The sequence below is a fragment of the Lucilia sericata genome, unplaced genomic scaffold (genome assembly GCF_015586225.1).
Source record: "Lucilia sericata isolate MDLA Ls3-8-SP2 unplaced genomic scaffold, ASM1558622v1 Contig000109F_arrow, whole genome shotgun sequence".
Taxonomy (NCBI): domain Eukaryota; kingdom Metazoa; phylum Arthropoda; class Insecta; order Diptera; family Calliphoridae; genus Lucilia; species Lucilia sericata.
In genome coordinates, this window is record NW_023994141.1 from 565,354 (window position 1) to 585,858 (window position 20,505).

The 20,505-nt window shown below is 28.4% G+C and overlaps 2 protein-coding genes across 4 annotated transcripts in view; one reads left to right on the forward strand and one right to left on the reverse strand.

Annotated features, from left to right (window-relative positions):
* The window catches only part of LOC119600284 (uncharacterized protein C2orf42 homolog), a 168,668-nt gene that overhangs the window by 36,490 nt on the left and 111,673 nt on the right, over positions 1-20,505 (forward strand). The window lies entirely within an intron of this gene.
* LOC119600283 (tyrosine-protein phosphatase 99A) overlaps positions 1-20,505 on the reverse strand; it is a 150,948-nt gene that overhangs the window by 25,138 nt on the left and 105,305 nt on the right. For all 3 annotated transcript variants that reach the window (XM_037950432.1, XM_037950431.1, XM_037950430.1), the window contains 4 exons: positions 14,872-15,069; positions 11,364-11,644; positions 5,259-5,375; positions 1,178-1,317 (listed from right to left, as the gene is read on the reverse strand). In XM_037950432.1, coding sequence (XP_037806360.1) covers positions 1,178-1,317; positions 5,259-5,375; positions 11,364-11,644; positions 14,872-15,069 — 736 coding nt within the window. The remainder of the gene's footprint in view (positions 1-1,177; positions 1,318-5,258; positions 5,376-11,363; positions 11,645-14,871; positions 15,070-20,505) is intronic.

Consider the following 20,505-nt stretch of genomic DNA (forward strand, 5'->3'; position numbering starts at 1 on the left):
CCTCAAATTCTTCAGGGGTCTACTTTGACATGTCACATGAGCCAAATGTTCTAAAATATCAAAATCTAAGATTTTCAAGTAATTTCCTGAAAGGAGTCAAAAAAAACTTGGTTTTGCCTGAGCTTATCTTGCGATACTATTCTATTTAACATAATATAGATCTTCAAAGCCCTACTGGAGGGCCAGATTGTATGGGCCCATTTTAAAACCAATACAGTTCATCCTTGGATCAAAAATTAAGCCGATTTTAGGTCAAAATGGGGTCATAGTTTAATGTTCTAAAAATATATAGTCCACATTTAAAATAAATAAATATTGCATAGTGGTCTATAAATGGTTGGTCCGAAATTTCACATGTGCAAAGAGGAAGTATTGTCGAGTTTAACTTTTGAATTTGGACCCCATGGGACCACGAAGGGTGCGGTCAGGAGTCCCCAAAATGGGAGACCACGGGTATGTTAAATTTTTAAAACGTTCTTTGTTTGCGTTTCGATTTCAAGAAAGTTGCGTACAGTCAAATCCCTATACCGAACTGAGGGGGATCAGTCAAATTTGTTCGTTATAAGTGAATAATAAGATTAAACTTGAGAATTCGTTACAAGAGCGATTTCGTTATAAACAAGAATACGGAGTTCGTTATAAACGGGTTAGACTGTATAGAGAATCTCCTTGCCGAACACTATAAAAAACCCTTCAATTATCACTAAAATCTTATAAGAAATTTATACTTTTTAAAAAGGTAGCTTTAAATCAAATATTTTAAATGAATTTGCGATACCGAGGGGACCAGGTTCATACATTTTTTATGTAAAACTCAATTTTAGGGCTAAAATTCTCAAATCGCAAATTATTGTAACCCATTTTAGATGGCTCAATATTGTCTTAATTATGTTGTAAAGGGTTTCGATAACCCCGCCTTCTTTCATATTCTATGTGCTTTTAAGCTAATGTAACCAACTGTAACAGCACGTCCATAATTCTTATAAATGTTTTTTTTTTCACATTTTTTTACATTTCATTTTCATTCATTACTAATGGTTATAATTAGTACAGAAATTTGTTTGTTTTTTGTATTTTAAACGAATATATAATAATAAAAAGTTTATATAAAAATTCTGTAGGTTTTGTATACTCTATACTCTACAAATATATTTCTTTTTGAAAGAACACCACTTACCTCCATAAAAAGAATGCCATTACAATGAGCACTATGCCGAAACAGCTAAAAATGATGCCAACCAAAACCGCTAAATTATAATCATTATGAGATTGGCGCAAAAGAGGTTGTATCTTTTCACAGTTGGGTTGTAAACCAATCTAAATGTAATAAAAAACAAACAAATACACAAAAAAATAGAGAATTAGTATAAAAAGGAATGAGTCATAAAAATTTGTGTGTAAGTTTTAAGAAAATTAAGTTATTAAAAAGTAAAGCAAGTAAAGCTATTTAACCCCAACACCATTCTTGGACTACTTTAATAATAAATATGCCAAAGTACTGCTTTACTCCCCAATTTTAGTCAAACTTTAGCACGACCTTTAAGACCTTTAACGACAACATTAAATTTATGCAATGAATCGTTAAATAAAGAATAACTGAACAAGTACAATGTTTTATTTCTTTTATTTTTTTTTTTCTGTGGCTAAACTTAACATAAAAATATTTAAATTTTTTATAAACATTTCTTTGTTTTTTTTTTGTTATAATAACTTTGATCATAAAAAAGGTATTTGTTTTATGTTTTTTTTTTTCTTTTTTTGTAACAACTTTTTACTTAGCAAGGAAGTTTTAAGAAAAAGTAGAGCGGTTCAGCATAAATCTTTATTTTGAAGAAGAAAAAAATTCATATTTTTATTTTCAAATTTCTTGTTTATTTGTTCATTCATTCGTTTGTTTGTTTTCCTTTGTTACAGGAAATTTATAAATTTGTAACGGAAACTAAAAATTAGGAAAATATTAAAACAAACGAATAATTTGTTCAAATAAAACAGGGATTATTTTACTTGAAATTACACCTGCTGTTAGAGTTTAAATGTTTCTTTTAAAAGAATGCTGAAATGCTAAAGAAAACTGTTTAAAGAAATCACATAATTTCATTTTATTCATCTAAATAAGCAAAAAAAATCTGTAAACTGAATTAAAGTAGAAATATGCAAGGTATAGTCTAGTGTATAGTCTAGTGTATAGTCTAGTGTATAGTCTAGTGTATAGTCTAGTGTATAGTCTAGTCTACAGTCTAGTCTATAGTCTAGTCTATAGTCTAGTCTATAGTCTAGTCTATAGTCTAGTCTATAGTCTAGTCTATAGTCTAGTCTATAGTCTAGTCTATAGTCTAGTCTATAGTCCAGTCTATAGTCTAGTCTATAGTCTAGTCTATAGTCTAGTCTATAGTCTAGTCTATAGTCTAGTCTATAGTCTAGTCTATAGTCTAGTCTATAGTCTAGTCTATAGTCTAGTCTATAGTCTAGACTAGTCTAGTCTATAGTCTAGTCTATAGTCTAGTCTATAGTCTAGTCTATAGTCTAGTCTATAGTCTAGTCTATAGTCTAGTCTATAGTCTAGTCTATAGTCTAGTCTATAGTCTAGTCTATAGTCTAGTCTATAGTCTAGTCTATAGTCTAGTCTATAGTCTAGTCTATAGTCTAGTCTATAGTCTAGTCTATAGTCTAGTCTATAGTCTAGTCTATAGTCTAGTCTATAGTCTAGTCTATAGTCTAGTCTATAGTCTAGTCTATAGTCTAGTCTATAGTCTAGTCTATAGTCTAGTCTATAGTCTAGTCTATAGTCTAGTCTATAGTCTAGTCTATAGTCTAGTCTATAGTCTAGTCTATAGTCTAGTCTATAGTCTAGTCTATAGTCTAGTCTATAGTCTAGTCTATAGTCTAGTCTATAGTCTAGTCTATAGTCTAGTCTATAGTCTAGTCTATAGTCTAGTCTATAGTCTAGTCTATAGTCTAGTCTATAGTCTAGTCTATAGTCTAGTCTATAGTCTAGTCTATAGTCTAGTCTATAGTCTAGTCTATAGTCTAGTCTATAGTCTAGTCTATAGTCTAGTCTATAGTCTAGTCTATAGTCTAGTCTATAGTCTAGTCTATAGTCTAGTCTATAGTCTAGTCTATAGTCTAGTCTATAGTCTAGTCTATAGTCTAGTATAGTCTAGTCTATAGTCTAGTCTATAGTCTAGTCTATAGTCTAGTCTATACTATAGTCTAGTCTATAGTCTAGTCTATAGTCTAGTCTATAGTCTAGTCTATAGTCTAGTCTATAGTCTAGTCTATAGTCTAGTCTATAGTCTAGTCTATAGTCTAGTCTATAGTCTAGTCTATAGTCTAGTCTATAGTCTAGTCTATAGTCTAGTCTATAGTCTAGTCTATAGTCTAGTCTATAGTCTAGTCTATAGTCTAGTCTATAGTCTAGTCTATAGTCTAGTCTATAGTCTAGTCTATAGTCTAGTCTATAGTCTAGTCTATAGTCTAGTCTATAGTCTAGTCTATAGTCTAGTCTATAGTCTAGTCTATAGTCTAGTCTATAGTCTAGTCTATAGTCTAGTCTATAGTCTAGTCTATAGTCTAGTCTATAGTCTAGTCTATAGTCTAGTCTATAGTCTAGTCTATAGTCTAGTCTATAGTCTAGTCTATAGTCTAGTCTATAGTCTAGTCTATAGTCTAGTCTAGTCTAGTCTAGTCTATAGTCTAGTCTAGTGTAGTCTATATTCTAGTCTAGTCTATAGTCTATAGTCTAGTCTATAGTCTAGTCTATAGTCTAGTCTATAGTCTAGTCTATAGTCTAGTCTATAGTCTAGGCTATAGTCTAGTCTATAGTCTAGTCTATAGTCTAGTCTATAGTCTAGTCTATAGTCTAGTCTATAGTCTAGTCTAGAGTCTAGTCTAGAGTCTAGTCTAGAGTCTAGTCTATAGTCTAGACTATAGTCTAGTCTATAGTCTAGTCTGTAGTCTAGTCTATAGTCTAGTCTACAGTCTAGTCTATTGTCAAGTCTATAGTCTAGTCTATAGTCTAGTCTATAGTTGTTCGTAAATTTCTAATTTTCTACTAAAATAACGACTAATTTAAGATTTTTCTTTCTGTGTACTTATTTTTCACTTAATAATTTTTATTACAAAAATTAAAATAAAATATTTTACTATTTCTAAAAGAACTTACAAACAGCTCTAGCCGTCTCTTAAGTCTACTCATACTAACAAATCTGCTTAAATAAATATATAAGTACATATTACATTTACGACAACAACTAATTCACGTACATTTTCACTTGAATTAATATGGATGTGTGCCGGGTTGGTAGCAAAAACATAAAGAAAAAAAAAACATGGGATTGAGATGAAAAATAATATCTCTTACATTTAAACATGTCAAATGCATACATTTAAATACAACAACTACCAGAGAAAATCCAAAGTCTACATCATTTTTAAAACTTCGTTCAGCTTGTCGCTGTTTTTTCTTTGCTCTTTGTTTTTACTGACGTAGTACAAAAAAAAAACTATTTTGGGAATGTTTGCTAAAGAAGAAAATTGATGACGAAAATTTGTTAGAAAAAATACGAAAAATAAAAAAAAAAAATAGAAAAAAATTGCAAGTGACAAGTGAAGTAAATATATGAATGTATGTTACAGTTGGCGATAAAAAAAAGGGGTCAAAGGGAAGTTTATTTGAATCTTTAGCATCAGCAAAAAGTAATTTTTTTCGTTAGAAATTTTGTAATAATTCCCAAACATATTTTAACTTGACCTTTGACCTCTAATATTATATCTTATTATAACAAATTTATAATCTTTCAATTCTCAGACAAATTTTTACTTAACTGAAGTTGAAATAAAATCTATTTTACTATGCTTATAAACGGACTTAGCTGATTTACACTCTTATCATAAAGAAATAGTTTTGTGAACAAAATGTCTTAACACACTGTATGATAATCATTATGTGACGCTACAGCAGGATGCTATTTAGACAAGAGAGAATGTTAGTTTTTTTCACTTTTTTCCTTTAAATGTCAAAACTATGCAAAGAAAATGCAAGACTAATAACTATTTCGCTATAGGAGCTTAAATTAAATGCAGTTTTTTCAGAATTATTTTAACAGGATTATTTCAAATAAATCTTTTAATAAATTAAATTTTTTTTAAATTTTTGTTAAACACCAAAAATTTTGTTATAAATATTTTTGTAAAATTAAATATTCATGTTATGAAAAATTTAAATTTATATTAATTGTTGTACAAATAAACACACTCACCTTTTTGCCTTCGGAAAATTTACCCAATATTATTTTCTTTGGATTTATTATGCTGAAAGTAGCGGCCGCCACTTTAACTTCATACAACTGATACATGGTTAAATTCTGTATAATCATCTGCAAAACACAAAAAAAAAAAAAATAAAAACATAAATAAAACAATTATAAACTACCATAAATATTAAACAATTTTTATGAAATATATTTTTTACTATTTGTAATTTTTACAAACATTTATTGTAACTTTGTTTTATAAAACATTTGAAAACTTTTTTTTTAGTTTTTCTATAAAAATATTTGTCGCCATGTTTTGCCATTATTCCCGACAAAATTTTCTGACAATTTGTATAAATTTAATAGTTTTGAATATGTGCTAACGATCAGTTTTTCCTTTATTTTTGTTATTTTTTTTCGGGGAAAAGTTATTTTTTTTTTCAACTACTGAATTCATATCAAAAAGATAAACTTTTGCCAGGCTTTTAAAAATTTGTAGTGTAGTTGTTTTACAACCATTTATCATTTATGCGAATGTTGGCTGTTGGCTTCGAATGTTTGTATTTGAATTTTTTAGTTTATAAATGTTTTCCTGTAACTGCTAGATTTTATGTTATAAATAAACGAAAATTTACGAGGGTGGTTATGGTAATAAAAGCATAAAAGCACGAGAGGTTTTTAATAGTTAAACTTGATTTTTTTAAAAGAAAAAATGTTTTATATAAACTTTTTCATAGTAATTGATTCTGAAGTTTAAACTATAAATATAGTTGAGTAAAGTTGAGTAAAGTTTTGCAACACTGTATATTGTTTGATACTATTTTCCTTAGTTAAACTTCAATTTCGATAGTTTAAACTATGTTTAAACTCTAAACATTTTTTGAAACATTTTATTACCGATAGAAAAATTAAATATAAACGAGCTTAATCCAAGTTTAAGCTAAGAAGTAATTTTGAAAAATTTTAAATCGAAGTGAATACTACTGATTAAGTTAACCTATGTTTACTGAGTTTAAACCAAGCTGAAACTTTCAAATAGTGAGTGAGGTACATTTAAGTTTCTTTTTTTTATTCGAATTAATTTGTTGACTAATTCTACTTCGTAGTGGGATTATTTCATTTTAATTTTAGTTAAACTTTCTTAAACTATAGTTTAAACTGCACTAAATCAAGTTTAATTTATAGTTAGTTAGTTAGTTAGTTAGTTAGTTATTTATTTATTTATTTAGTTAGTTAGTTAGTTAGTTAGTTAGTTAGTTAGTTAGTTAGTTAGTTAGTTAGTTAGTTAGTTAGTTAGTTAGTTAGTTAGTTAGTTAGTTAGTTAGTTAGTTAGTTATTTGTTAGTTAGTTAGTTGTTAGATTAGTTAGTTAGCTAGTTAGTTAGTTAGTTAGTGTTAGTTAGTTAGTTAGTAGTTAGTTAGTTAGTTAGTTAGTTAGCTTAGTTAGTTAGTTAGTTAGTTATTTAGTTAGTTAGTTAGTTAGTTAGTTAGTTGTTAGTTAGTATTAGTTAGTTTAGTTAGTATTAGTAGTTGTTAGTTAGTTAGTTATTTAGTTAGTTAGATTCTAGTTAGTTAGTAGTTAGTTAGTTAGTTAGGTAGTTAGTTAGTTAGTTAGTTAGTTAGTTAGTTCGTTAGTTAGTTAGTGAGTTTAGTTAGTTAGTTAGTTAGTTAGTTAGTTAGTTAGTATCTGTTTTGTTACGCCTTAGTTAGTTAGTTAGTTAGTTAGTTAGTTAGTTAGCTTAGCTTAGTTGTTAGTTAGTTAGTTAGTTAGTTAGTTAGTTAGTTAGTTAGTTAGTTAGTTAGTTAGTTAGTTAGTTAGTTAGTTAGTTAGTTAGTTAGTTAGTTAGTAGTTAGTTAGTAGTTAGTTAGTTAGTTAGTTCGTTTTAGTTAGTCGTTGTGTTCGTTTTGTTAGTTCGTTTAGTGAGTTGTTAGTTCGTTAGTTCGGTTTAGTTCGTTAGTTAGTTCGTTAGTTCGTTGTTGTCGTTCGTAGTTGAGTTCGTTCGTTCGTAGTCGTTCGTTAGTTCGTTGTTAGGTTGTTAGTTTTCGTTAGTTAGTTCGTTCGTTCGTGTCGTTTGTTCGTTGTTAGTTAGGTTCGGTCGTTAGGTAGTTAGTTCGTTCGTTCGTTCGTTGTTAGTTAGTTAGTTCTTCGTTAGTTAGTTAGTTCGTTCGTTCGTAACTGGGGTTTAAACTTTAACAAGTTATATCATAATTCTATGTTCTATAGTGATAAATATATTCACCTTAACTAAACCACTAAACTCGAAGTTTATACTGAGTTTCAGTTTTAAAGTTTTTCACATTACTTCTGCATATCATTTAAATAAATTTAGCCTAAAGTTTAAACTAAGTTTAAAGTATATGTAATCTAGTTAAAGCTAAAAAACTTTTATACATTTATCATATTGTCATGTTCTATATTGATTAGACACATTCACCTTAACCACTAAATTCGAAGTTTAAACTAAGTTTAAGTTTTAAAGCTGTTGTTTTCAGACACATTTTTACTCTAATACAATAAGGTTATTTTCAAATATGTGCATTTCCACCGAAAAGTCCACTTTTGTCACATCACTGCCTATATCTAGGGAAAATATATATATTTAAATGATTTATATTTTTATGTAGAGCTCTAATAGCTTTATACATAGGATAAAGTAAGGGAAAATCAAAAGGAATGGTCTTAAGATATTGTCAATTAATGTTCGTGACGTGATGTGACAAAAATATACTTTTCGGTGGAAATGCCCATATTTAACAATTTTATAAAATTTTATCCGATTATTCCCTTAAGCCCAATTTCCCTAATATCATTTTATGGTAAATCGTGGGATTTCTTAATTTACCTAACGTGTGATAGATTAATAAATATTTCTTTCCTCGAAAAAAAAGTGTTGTTTTACCAAAGAACTCATATGTATGCAGGAGTATTCTATTGTCTGTGCATGCGTATATACAAATGCAAAAACTATGTATAACTTTAAAAATTTTTATTTGATATTCTGATAAATAAATAACAAAAAAGGAAAAACTAACGAAATTTAAGAGAAAAATTCTGTACAATTCATCGTTATTCTAACTAACTACTCGTTTGCTGCATACCTTGTGTTTATAATCAAAATTTAGTTAAACAAAAAATAACAGAATTTTGGTAAAAAAGTTATGCTGTTTTCGGTTATATTTTTTCCAGCCAATGTTTTTTCCTTTAGTACTAAATAAAAATTGACATTTGAAATTTATATTTTTTCTAGGGGTTTTGCCATGGTAGAAGTCTGAGTGGAGTTTGTTTATAAATTTATGTATAAAATTACATTTGTGTGTGTGTATGTGTGCAGTGTGTTGTTTTTATATCTTGTCGGGAATAAAAACAAACTTGGTATTTATATTTCGATTTTTCAACAATTTTTTTATTAGATTTTGAAATAAAAAAATTTTAGTTTTTTTAAACCATTTTTCCAAATAAATTCCAATATACAAATACAAATAAACAAAGTTTGTGTGTACATGATTTTTATTTAGCTCATATTCATACACTCACTTAAAAAAATATATATATTTTTCCTAAAAAAGTATTTGTAGGATAAATAAAAAAAAAAAAAAAATGTTTTATACACATGATGGTTTATACCATTTTATATGCATAAAAATACTATTGATCAATATGTATTTAGTTGACGACGAAAATGAATTCTCTGTTTAGTTTTAGAACCCATCTACGGGCATAAACTTGAAAAATATGATTGTATTTGGAAGTTATTGGCTAAACTGAATGATGAATGTGATTTTAACGTAATCATTTTTTATACAATTTATGTTTATTTATATGTTTTATACTTTATTTTTGCTATAGAGTGAGTTTTATTTTGAGCGACAGACAAGTCACATTTGTGAAAAGTTATTGTTTATGATTTTGTTACGAAAATCTATAAATGTATAAAATCTCATAGTTTTGTATTTATTTTTTAGATTTGTATTTTAGTATTTTCTTTATGAAAAGTTTTAGTTTGATATGTTTTATATAAAAACTTTACAGTAATTGTATTAAATTGCATTTAGTGAAGACTTTAGAAAAATTTAAAGAAAAATGGTTTTTATTGATAATAAACAGCAAACGATATTCATAAAACTAAAACTTCAGACGTGACCGATGGCAGACACAGAATTTGTCGGTAACATTGTAGCACTAATCCCTGATATCATATCATGGTCAAGGAAAACTCAATACTGAAAAACCAGAATCTGAATCTATCTAATCACGTCGCTAGCTTTCAGGCCGAAACTAGGTTGAAATAGTTAGTTAGTTAGTTGTTAGTTAGTTAGTTAGTTAGTTAATTAGTTAGTTAGTTAGTTAGTTAGTTAGTTAGTTAGTTAGTTAGTTAGTTAGTTAGTTAGTTAGTTAGTTAGTTAGTTAGTTAGTTAGTTAGTAGTTAGTTAGTTAGTTAGTTAGTTAGTTAGTTAGTTAGTTAGTTAGTTAGTTAGTTAGTTAGTTAGTTAGTTAGTTAGTTAGTTAGTTAGTTAGTTAGTTAGTTAGTTAGTTAGTTAGTTAGTTAGTTAGTTAGTTAGTTAGTTAGTTAGTTAGTTAGTTAGTTAGTTAGTTAGTTAGTTAGTTAGTTAGTTAGTTAGTAGTTAGTTAGTTAGTTAGTTAGTTAGTTAGTTAGTTAGTTAGTTAGTTAGTTAGTTAGTTAGTTAGTTAGTTAGTTAGTTAGTTAGTTAGTTAGTTAGTTAGTTAGTTAGTTAGTTAGTTAGTTAGTTAGTTAGTTAGTTAGTTAGTTAGTTAGTTAGTTAGTTAGTTAGTAGTTAGTTAGTTAGTTAGTTAGTTAGTTAGTTAGTTAGTTAGTTAGTTAGTTAGTAGTTAGTTAGTTAGTTAGTTAGTTAGTTAGTTAGTTAGTTAGTTAGTTAGTTAGTTAGTTAGTTAGTTAGTTAGTTAGTTAGTTAGTTAGTTAGTTAGTTAGTAGTTAGTTAGTTAGTTAGTTAGTTAGTTAGTTAGTTAGTTAGTTAGTTAGTTAGTTAGTTAGTTAGTTAGTTAGTTAGTTAGTTAGTTAGTTAGTTAGTTAGTTAGTTAGTTAGTTAGTTAGTTAGTTAGTTAGTTAGTTAGTTAGTTAGTTAGTTAGTTAGTTAGTTAGTTAGTTAGTAGTTAGTTAGTAGTTAGTTAGTTAGTTAGTTAGTTAGTTAGTTAGTTAGTTAGTTAGTTAGTTAGTTAGTTAGTTAGTTAGTTAGTTAGTTAGTTAGTTAGTTAGTTAGTTAGTTAGTTAGTTAGTTAGTTAGTTAGTTAGTTAGTTAGTTAGTTAGTTAGTTAGTTAGTTAGTTAGTTAGTTAGTTAGTTAGTAGTTAGTTAGTTAGTTAGTTAGTTAGTTAGTTAGTTAGTTAGTAGTTAGTTAGTTAGTTAGTTAGTTAGTTAGTAGTTTAGTTAGTAGTTAGTTAGTTAGTTAGTTAGTTAGTTAGTTAGTTAGTTAGTTAGTTAGTTAGTTAGTTAGTTAGTTAGTTAGTTAGTTAGTAGTTAGTAGTTAGTTAGTTAGTTAGTTAGTTAGTTAGTTAGTAGTTAGTTAGTTAGTTAGTTAGTTAGTTAGTTAGTTAGTTAGTTAGTAGTTAGTTAGTAGTTAGTTAGTTAGTTAGTTAGTTAGTTAGTTAGTTAGTAGTTAGTTAGTTAGTTAGTTAGTTAGTTAGTTACTTAGTTGGTTGGTTGGTAAGTTAGTGAGTTAGTAAATTAGTAAGTTAGTAAGTCAGTAAGGTAGTAAGTTATTAAGTTAATAAGTTAGTAAGTTATTAAGTTTGTAAATTAGTAAGTTAGTAAATTAGTAAGTTAGTAAGTTAGTTAGTTAGTAAGTTAGTAAGTTAGAAAGTTAGTAAGTTAGTAAGTTTGTAACTTTGTAAGTTTGTAAGTTAGTAAGTTAGTAAGTTAGTAAGGTAGTAAGTTAGTAAGTTAGTAAGTTAGTAAGTTAGTAAGTTAGTAACTTAGTAAGTTAGAAAGTTAGTAAGTTAGTGTTATCAGAACCTCATGGGCGTTCAGACGTCCGAACTTATCACCTGTGAACTGCCGGACTACAGCACTACCAACTTACCACTGTTAACACCCCTTAACATAAATTTCATTTTAAAAATATTCTCTTCAACTTACCGCTGTTTCCAATTCCTTCGCCGATGCATTTATCCTTATATCACGGTGAGCATCCTGACCCATAATTTTTGTTTTTATTATATAAAAATCAATATTATTATAAAATTCTAAAGGACGTTTCCAGCGTATGGTTAACGAATCTTGTGAATGACATGTTAAATTCACAATAATCGGTGCACTTGGTCCCGCTACATCGGTACGTTGTATAATTTTATCCGAAGATTCACCCTCGTTTTTAGTAGTGAAAGCATTTACTTTAATGCGGTATTCAGTGAAAGGTTCTAAAATGAGCCAAAGAAAAGAAAAAAAATATTATGATTAAAATTGACTCAAATGTTCTTTAAGGTTTAACCATTTTTATAAAATTTAAAAAAATGCCTTAGACTTATGCCTTCCAAAAACCATCTATGTTAAAACAAAAACTTAACACAGTTTTTGTTATTAATTATTATACATATTTTGGTCTTGTAGTTGTTATTATTGTACTTGTTTAAGTCGTTAATTCAACATATTTGTATTGTTTTCTGGTTAAAAATCCACTGCAGCCTTATTATGTGCGTTATATGACGTTAATCAGTTAAAAGCCTTAATTGCATTAAATTTTCATATTTAATAATTTTGTAAAACATTGGTCGCCTCCAGTGACCATAATAATAAAAATAACAACAATAAATATATGTTTTGTTTTATATTTTTAATACAAGCGATTTTTAATTATAAAACCATTTAAGACAAAAACAAAAAAAAAAAAAAAATAAAAACAACTTTGTGTTGGTGTGAAATTCTGAAAGCCTCTCATGTTCTCACATAAATGCTTAATGTTGTTAAACATCACTATAGTAGTACATAGTACTAGTAATCGTAGTTGTTTTTGTATTTTGCTGCTGTTGTTGTTACTTGTAGTTATTGTTGCAAATATTTAACATTTTAACAGGCTTGTTTTTAACACGACTGACTCTCCTACTGCCTTTCTCTTAACGTTTATGCGTTGGCTGCCTTGTTCCCTTTTCCGTTTGACAACAATTGGCCACAATGGCCAATGACAGCAAAATGGTTTGGTCAAAATTAATAACAGATAATATAAGCATAATGAAATGTCAAAGGATAAAATGGCTAAAAGAACACATTACTGTTGTTGGTGTTTGTATGGGTTTGCGTGAATAAGTTGGTTGTTCAGTTGACTTGACTTGCTTAAGTATTAATGTATTAGTGTGTTTAATATAAACAATACTACGGTGAAATGAGGTGACCAAAGCAAATGTTAAATTATCTACTATTAAGGGATCAGTTAAAAGTATTGTTAAACTAAATATTTGAAATAGTTTTTAAAGATCTAGTTTATATTTTTGAATATAGTATGGATTATAGATAATAATCTGGACTATAGTATCTACTCTGGACAGTTTATAATTAAGACTTTAGTTAGGTGTCCGGACTAAAGTCTAAAGAACTATAGTCTGGACTATAACCTACAATCTGATCTATAGTCTGGACCAGTCTATAGTCTAGACTATAGACTAGTTCAGACTATAGTTCAAACTTTTGTCTATAGTCTAGATTATAAGACTAGTCGATACTTCAGATTATAGTCCAGATTATAGCATATAGTCTAGACTATAGACAATAATCCATACTATATATTTTAGTCCAGACTATAGAATATAGTTCAGATTGTATACTATAGTCCAAACTATAGACTATAATCCAGACAATAGTCAAAACTATGGACTATAGTTTATAGTCTGGGCTATAGTCCATAGTCTGGACTATAGCCTACAATCTGGTCCATATACTGGACCAGTCTATAGTCCAAACTATAGACTATAGTGCAGACTATAGTCAATTTTTTTGGCTATAGTCTAGATTATAGTCCATAGTCTGGACTATAGTGTATAATCTAAACTATATTCTATAATCTGGACTATAGTCTGGACTAAAATCTATAGTATGGACTTTTGTCTATAGTCTGGACCATATACTATAATCTGCACTATAATCTGAAGTATCGACTAGTCTTATAATCTAAACTAAGTCAAAAATATGGACGATAGTTTAAAATCTGGACTATAGTCTTCTCTGTAGTCTATAGTCTGCCTATTTTCTGGTCTATATTCTGGACTATAGACTATAATCTAAACTATAGTTAAAATTATGGACTATCTGGACTATAGACTAGTCTAGCTTATTGCCTATAGGGTCTATAGACTGTAGATTATAGTCAAAAGTATGGACTATAGTATATAGTCTGAACTATATTCTATACACCGAACTATACTATAGTCTCCACTATAGTCTGTAGTATCCACTATACCTTCATAATTCAATGACTTTGCCTTTAAGTTTTCTTAAAAACTTAAACTTATTAATCTAACCTTAAGTGAACTTTGACTCTTAATATCTTGTCTAATAATTCCACTTGATTATGGAAAATCTTTCGATAGAAATAAGTCATTTCTTAATCTGATTTAATAATTCCACAGAATAATTATACAAACATTTGACAACAAGTAAAAAGTCAGTGAAACATTAAACGTCAATGTTCGAAATTGACCTTTCTTTAATGACCTTCAACTATATAATGAGAAAAAAATTTTTTCATGTAAAATGCATTCCATAAAACATATGCTAGCAACCAATTAGTTATAAAAAGTTAAAGGTCAAAAACAAATATTAATAACCTTTGACCTTTAATCTAAGAATTGCCAATTACATTAATTAACATTACGTAAATATTATACCAGTTCAAGGACATTTTTGCTCAAAAGTTGTATTAGTAATGTGTTCGGCTGCTAACCGAAAAGACATCCAAATCAGTTAAGGTTCAAAACTTATTAATGGAGGATAACGCAGTTTTACATACTTTCAATAGGAACGTTTGTTCCTAAGAGAATGTTTTAGGTAAATTTATTTTTTAATTTTAAAAACTGGTCACCTTAATTTAAATATAAATTAAATACGCCAGGATTGTCTTGTCATACTATAAATAAATGATATTATTGTGGCAATATCCGTCCTTTAAGCTGTACTATGTTCCAATGGGGGGCAGTTTGTAAACTACTTAAATATTCTGACCTATACTATAACAAAAACAACAAATAATGTTAAATTTATATGTACATATGTATGTATGTATGTTTGTACGTATATCAACATTCAATATGACATTATTATACTCTATTGTATTGTATTTTCATAACAAACTGGCAGTACAGTGTACACTGAGGTAGGCAGCTGAGTATATTAAAGGCAACAAATTAAAATAATAATGAAAAAAAAAAAATAATAATGAAACACACGTAAAGTTAATTATTATAATTAAATCACAAGTCAAAAAGTCAACAAAAACTCAATACAATTCCCATTATTTGGTTTGACTTTTTTTTTTGCAATTTTTCTTATAACTTTTTTTTCGGTAATTATAATTGAACTTAATATATGAGTAATACATACATAAAATTTGGTTTTTTGATTTGTTCTGTCTTACTACTACTACTTCTACTGTACTTACTTAATTTTGGCAGCTCAAATGTTATGGCTGAATCTGCAGCATTACGTTTTACAATTTCCACGCCCGTTTGATTTTCATGTATATGAAAGACATGATAACCGGCAATTGCACCATTTTGATTTTTAGGTGGATGCCAAGACATCGTTATGCTTGTTGCCGTAACATCTAATACGGTGAGATTTTGAGGTTTACTTGGCACTAGAAGTAGAAAGAAAAAAAAGTAGACAAAAAATAAGTATTTTGAATATTGTATTACAAATGTAAATATATTATTTTTTTTTTCTTTGTAAGGTTTCCTTAGCAAATTATAGTTTCCTTAACAAATATTGAGAGGTTAGAAATTAAAGGAATATGCACTTGGTTTGCTTCTTTAGTAAGGTCCTTTTATACTGCCAATAAAGATGTTAATAATACAGACATTTTTTTTTAAGAAAAATGTCTACAGAATTTGTCTGGTATTCTATGGAAATTTTTATGTGCAAGAAATGAAAACCAATTTTACAAGTTGATTTTATTCTTAAATTAAATCATTGACAGATACTTAAAAAGATTGATTCTTAATATATTTTAAGTGTACAAAATTAGACTATATACATACTAGATTATAGACTAGAGTATAGACTAGACCTTAGACTAGACTATATATTATACTATAGACTAGACGATATACTGGACTATAGACTAGACTATAGACTAGACTATAGACTAGACTATAGACTAGACTATAGACTAGACTATAGACTAGACTATAGACTAGACTATAGACTAGACTATAGACTAGACTATAGACTAGACTATAGACTAGACTATAGACTAGACTATAGACTAGACTATAGACTAGACTATAGACTAGACTATAGACTAGACTATAGACTAGACTATAGACTAGACTATAGACTAGACTATAGACTAGACTATAGACTAGACTATAGACTAGACTATAGACTAGACTATAGACTAGACTATAGACTAGACTATAGACTAGACTATAGACTAGACTATAGACTAGACTATAGACTAGACTATAGACTAGACTATAGACTAGACTATAGACTAGACTATAGACTAGACTATAGACTAGACTATAGACTAGACTATAGACTAGACTATAGACTAGACTATAGACTAGACTATAGACTAGACTATAGACTAGACTATAGACTAGACTATAGACTAGACTATAGACTAGACTATAGACTAGACTATAGACTAGACTATAGACTAGACTATAGACTAGACTATAGACTAGACTATAGACTAGACTATAGACTAGACTATAGACTAGACTATAGACTAGACTATAGACTAGACTATAGACTAGACTATAGACTAGACTATAGACTAGACTATAGACTAGACTATAGACTAGACTATAGACTAGACTATAGACTAGACTATAGATTAGACTATAGACTAGACTATAGACTAGACTATAGACTAGACTATAGACTAGACTATAGACTAGACTATAGACTAGACTATAGACTAGACTATAGACTAGACTATAGACTAGACTATAGACTAGACTATAGACTAGACTATAGACTAGACTATAGACTAGACTATAGACTAGACTATAGACTAGACTATAGACTAGACTATAGACTAGACTATAGACTAGACTATAGACTAGACTATAGACTAGACTAGACTAGACTATAGACTAGACTATAGACTAGACTATAGACTAGACTATAGACTAGACTAGACTAGACTATAGACTAGACTATAGACTAGACTATAGACTAGACTATAGACTAGACTATAGACTAGACTATAGACTAGACTATAGACTATAGACTAGACTATCGACTAGACTATAGACTAGAACTATAGACTAGACTATAGACTAGACTATAGACTAGACTATAGACTAGACTATAGACTAGACTGATAGACTAGACTATAGACTAGACTATAGACTAGCTATAGACTAGACTATAGACTAGACTATAGACTAGACTATAGACTAGACTATAGACTAGACTATAGACTAGACTATAGACTAGACTATAGACTAGACTATAGACTAGACTAGACTAGACTATAGGACTAGACTATGACTAGACTATAGACTAGACTATCGACTAGACTATAGACTAGACTATAGACTAGACTATAGACTAGACTATAGACTAGACTATAGACTAGACTATAGACTAGACTATAGACTAAACTATAGACTAGACTATAGACTTAGACTATAGACTAGACTATAGACTAGACTATAGACTAGACTATAGACTAGACTATAGACTAGACTATAGACTAGACTATAGACTAGACTATAGACTAGACTAGACTAGACTATAGACTAGACTATAGACTAGACTATAGACTAGGACTATAGACTAGACTATAGACTAGACTATAGACTAGACTATAGACTAGACTATAGACTAGACTATAGACTAGACTATAGACTAGACTATAGACTAGACTATAGACTAGACTATAGACTAGACTATAGACTAGACTATAGACTAGACTATAGACTAGACTATAGACTAGACTATAGACTAGACTATAGACTAGACTATAGACAAGACTATAGACTAGACTATAGACTAGACTATAGACTAGACTATAGACTAGACTATAGACTAGACTATAGACTAGACTATAGACTAGATAGACTAGACTATAGACTAGACTATAGACTAGACTATAGACTAGACTATAGACTAGACTATAGACTAGACTATAGACTAGACTATAGACTAGACTATAGACTAGACTATAGACTAGACTATAGACTAGACTATAGACTAGACTATAGACTAGACTATAGACTAGACTATAGACTAGACTATAGACTATACTATAGACTATACTATAGACTAGACTATAGACTAGACTATAGACTAGACTATAGACTAGACTATAGACTAGACTATAGACTAGACTATAGACTAGACTATAGACTAGACTATAGACTAGACTATAGACTAGACTATAGACTAGACTATAGACTAGACTATAGACTAGACTATAGACTAGACTAGACTAGACTAGACTAGACTAGACTAGACTAGACTAGACTAGACAAGACTAAAGACTAGACTATAGACTAGACTATAGTTTAGACTAGACTATAAACTAGACCGTTAGTTTGTATTTAAATATCAAATTTCAAAAAATCCTTTATTTTAGAAAAAATGTAAATTTAAATAGTTGTCCTAAAAACAAAGAATACCTACAAAAGTAAGCCCTCAATAGTTTATGCATGTTAAATTTCAATTCTTTTCGTTCTGAAAATAGAAATCTTTAACAACAAGTATGTATTGTTTTACAACTTTTCTTATGACTTAACACTATTACAAAATCACTTACTTTAGACAATGCACCCACAAACAACAAGCAACTACATAAAAAATAAAAATACATAGAAATGTTTCTAAGACAATAGTATTACTATGTATGCTTGGATGTATATACATATGTATGTATTTATTGACCGATCGACCTAACCTTCAAAACCATTACAATTCCAAATGCTCTTTTGTTTTACACATCAATTGATTTCGTTCGAGCTTTAACAGAGCGATTGTAAGTCATGTCTGTGTTAAACCTTGAAGGTATATATATATCTACAAATGTGTGAGTGGTAAATGTATTATAGTCCTTTCTAAGGTTTGCATATTTTTTGACATCTACACGTTTTCAAATAACCCCTCCTAAACAAATTGAAAGGATATGAGTGTTAGTTTTTTTGTTTTTCTTCTATGCTTTCTCTTTAAATTGACACTACGACATACAAAAGGATTAAAAGGAATCACAAGAAGGAAGAAAAAAGAATACGTAAAATAACAAAGGTTGTAACCTCAGGCACTTTAAATGAACAAATAAATCCACTTTTAAAGGTTTAGATTTTTTTCTATTTGCCGATATAGACAAACAAGAAATGATAGAAGATAGATAAATAGAACTAACTTTAAATTAAAGCTTTTGTAATGTCGGATAAGATAAGCAAACATCATATAAATTTACAGTGGGTTTTTGTTATTTGGAACAACTAAGGGAAGTTAGTATAAAATATTGCTTTGCAAGCAGAGTTATATTATTTATTTGTTATAAACGTTAATAGGAAATTAAATTGTTCCAGTTGCTGATGAATTTAAAAAGTTTTAAAGATTTAAAAATTACTAAATATTTAAATAATTATAAAACTAGAATAGTTGTGTACCAAATGTAATATACTAAGCTTTTGAAGCTTTGCACAGCTTTGACCTATCCTATGTTCGAAGCTTTTACCTATGATTTTATTAAAGTTTTGAGACTTTATTGCACTCTAACTTGATCTAAGTGTAATATTGTAAGTTTTTGAAGCTTTGCACAGCTTTAAGCTTTTCTAAGTTTGAAGCTTTTGCCCAAGCTTTTAATAAAGTTTTGAGATTTTAACGCACTCTAACTTGATCTAGTTGTGTAGCAAATTTTTGTAATATTGTAAGTTTTTGAAGCTTTGAGCAGCTTTAAGCTTTGCTAAATTTGAAGCTTTTGCTTATTTTATTTTTATTTTATTGCATTCTAACTTGTGTATAAAATTTTTTAATGTTTTAATTTTCTGAAGCTTTGCGCAGCTTTATGCTTTGCAAAGTTTGAAGCTTTTTCCTAAGCTTTTATTAAAGTTTTGAAATTGTATTGCACTCTAACTTGATCTGTAATATTTAAAAGTTTTAAAGCTTTGCACTCTAACTTGATCTGTAATATTTCAAAGTTTTAAAGCTTTGCACGGCTTTAAGCTTTGCTAAGTTTGAAGCGTTTGCCTAAGCTTTTGTTAAAGTTTAGAGACTTTGTTGAAATCTAACTTAGCTTTGCTAAGTTTTATGGTTTTGCTTAAGTTTTTATTAAAGCTTTTAGATATATTGACTAATCTAACTTTTTGATTAGATCAATATATCATAATAGCTTTTTTAGCTATTGATAAACTTTTGTAAAGCTTTTAGTTTTTCGTAATAATTTAAAGCTTTTTTAAACTTTTGATAAAATTTTTTTGAATTTTGACTTAAAGCTTTAAAAAAAACGTTTTTCTTTTGTAAAGCTTTAAGCTTTTTATTGAATTAAAAAAATTAAACATTTTCTCGTTTTATACCACCATGCTTTGTTTATAATTTTAATTCCGGAACAATAAAAAAACCTAGATTTCCCTTAAAAAAAAGAAATTACAAAACGCTTAACGGATAATATTTATTCGAAGTTTAAACCATTTTGGGTTACTTGGCTTTTCTTAATACAAACGAGAAAGCTAAACAAATAAAGGCTTTGGAAATCGTTTTATACTTAAAAATTTCTTAAAATATACTGAATAATTTTTTGGTGTGTTGTCATTTGAAAAAAAAGGTTAAAAACATCAAAAATAAGTTTCTTAAATAACAATGAAAAGGAATTGTTATCCTTTTTTTTACCCACTTACACACACACACTCATATCCTGTTTATGCAAGCATGTATTGTTTTAAATGTTGCTGTAGTTAAGGATATCATATTCAGTATTTTCCTTTCTTTATTTTTTTTTTAAATATTATGTTTGTTTTTTTGTCTTTTGTGTAAATATTCCTTTTGTTCATATTTGTATTGGAAAATTACATTTGCATAGACCTTCTTAAACTGCCCTTTCCTGCCCTCAAAAAAAAAG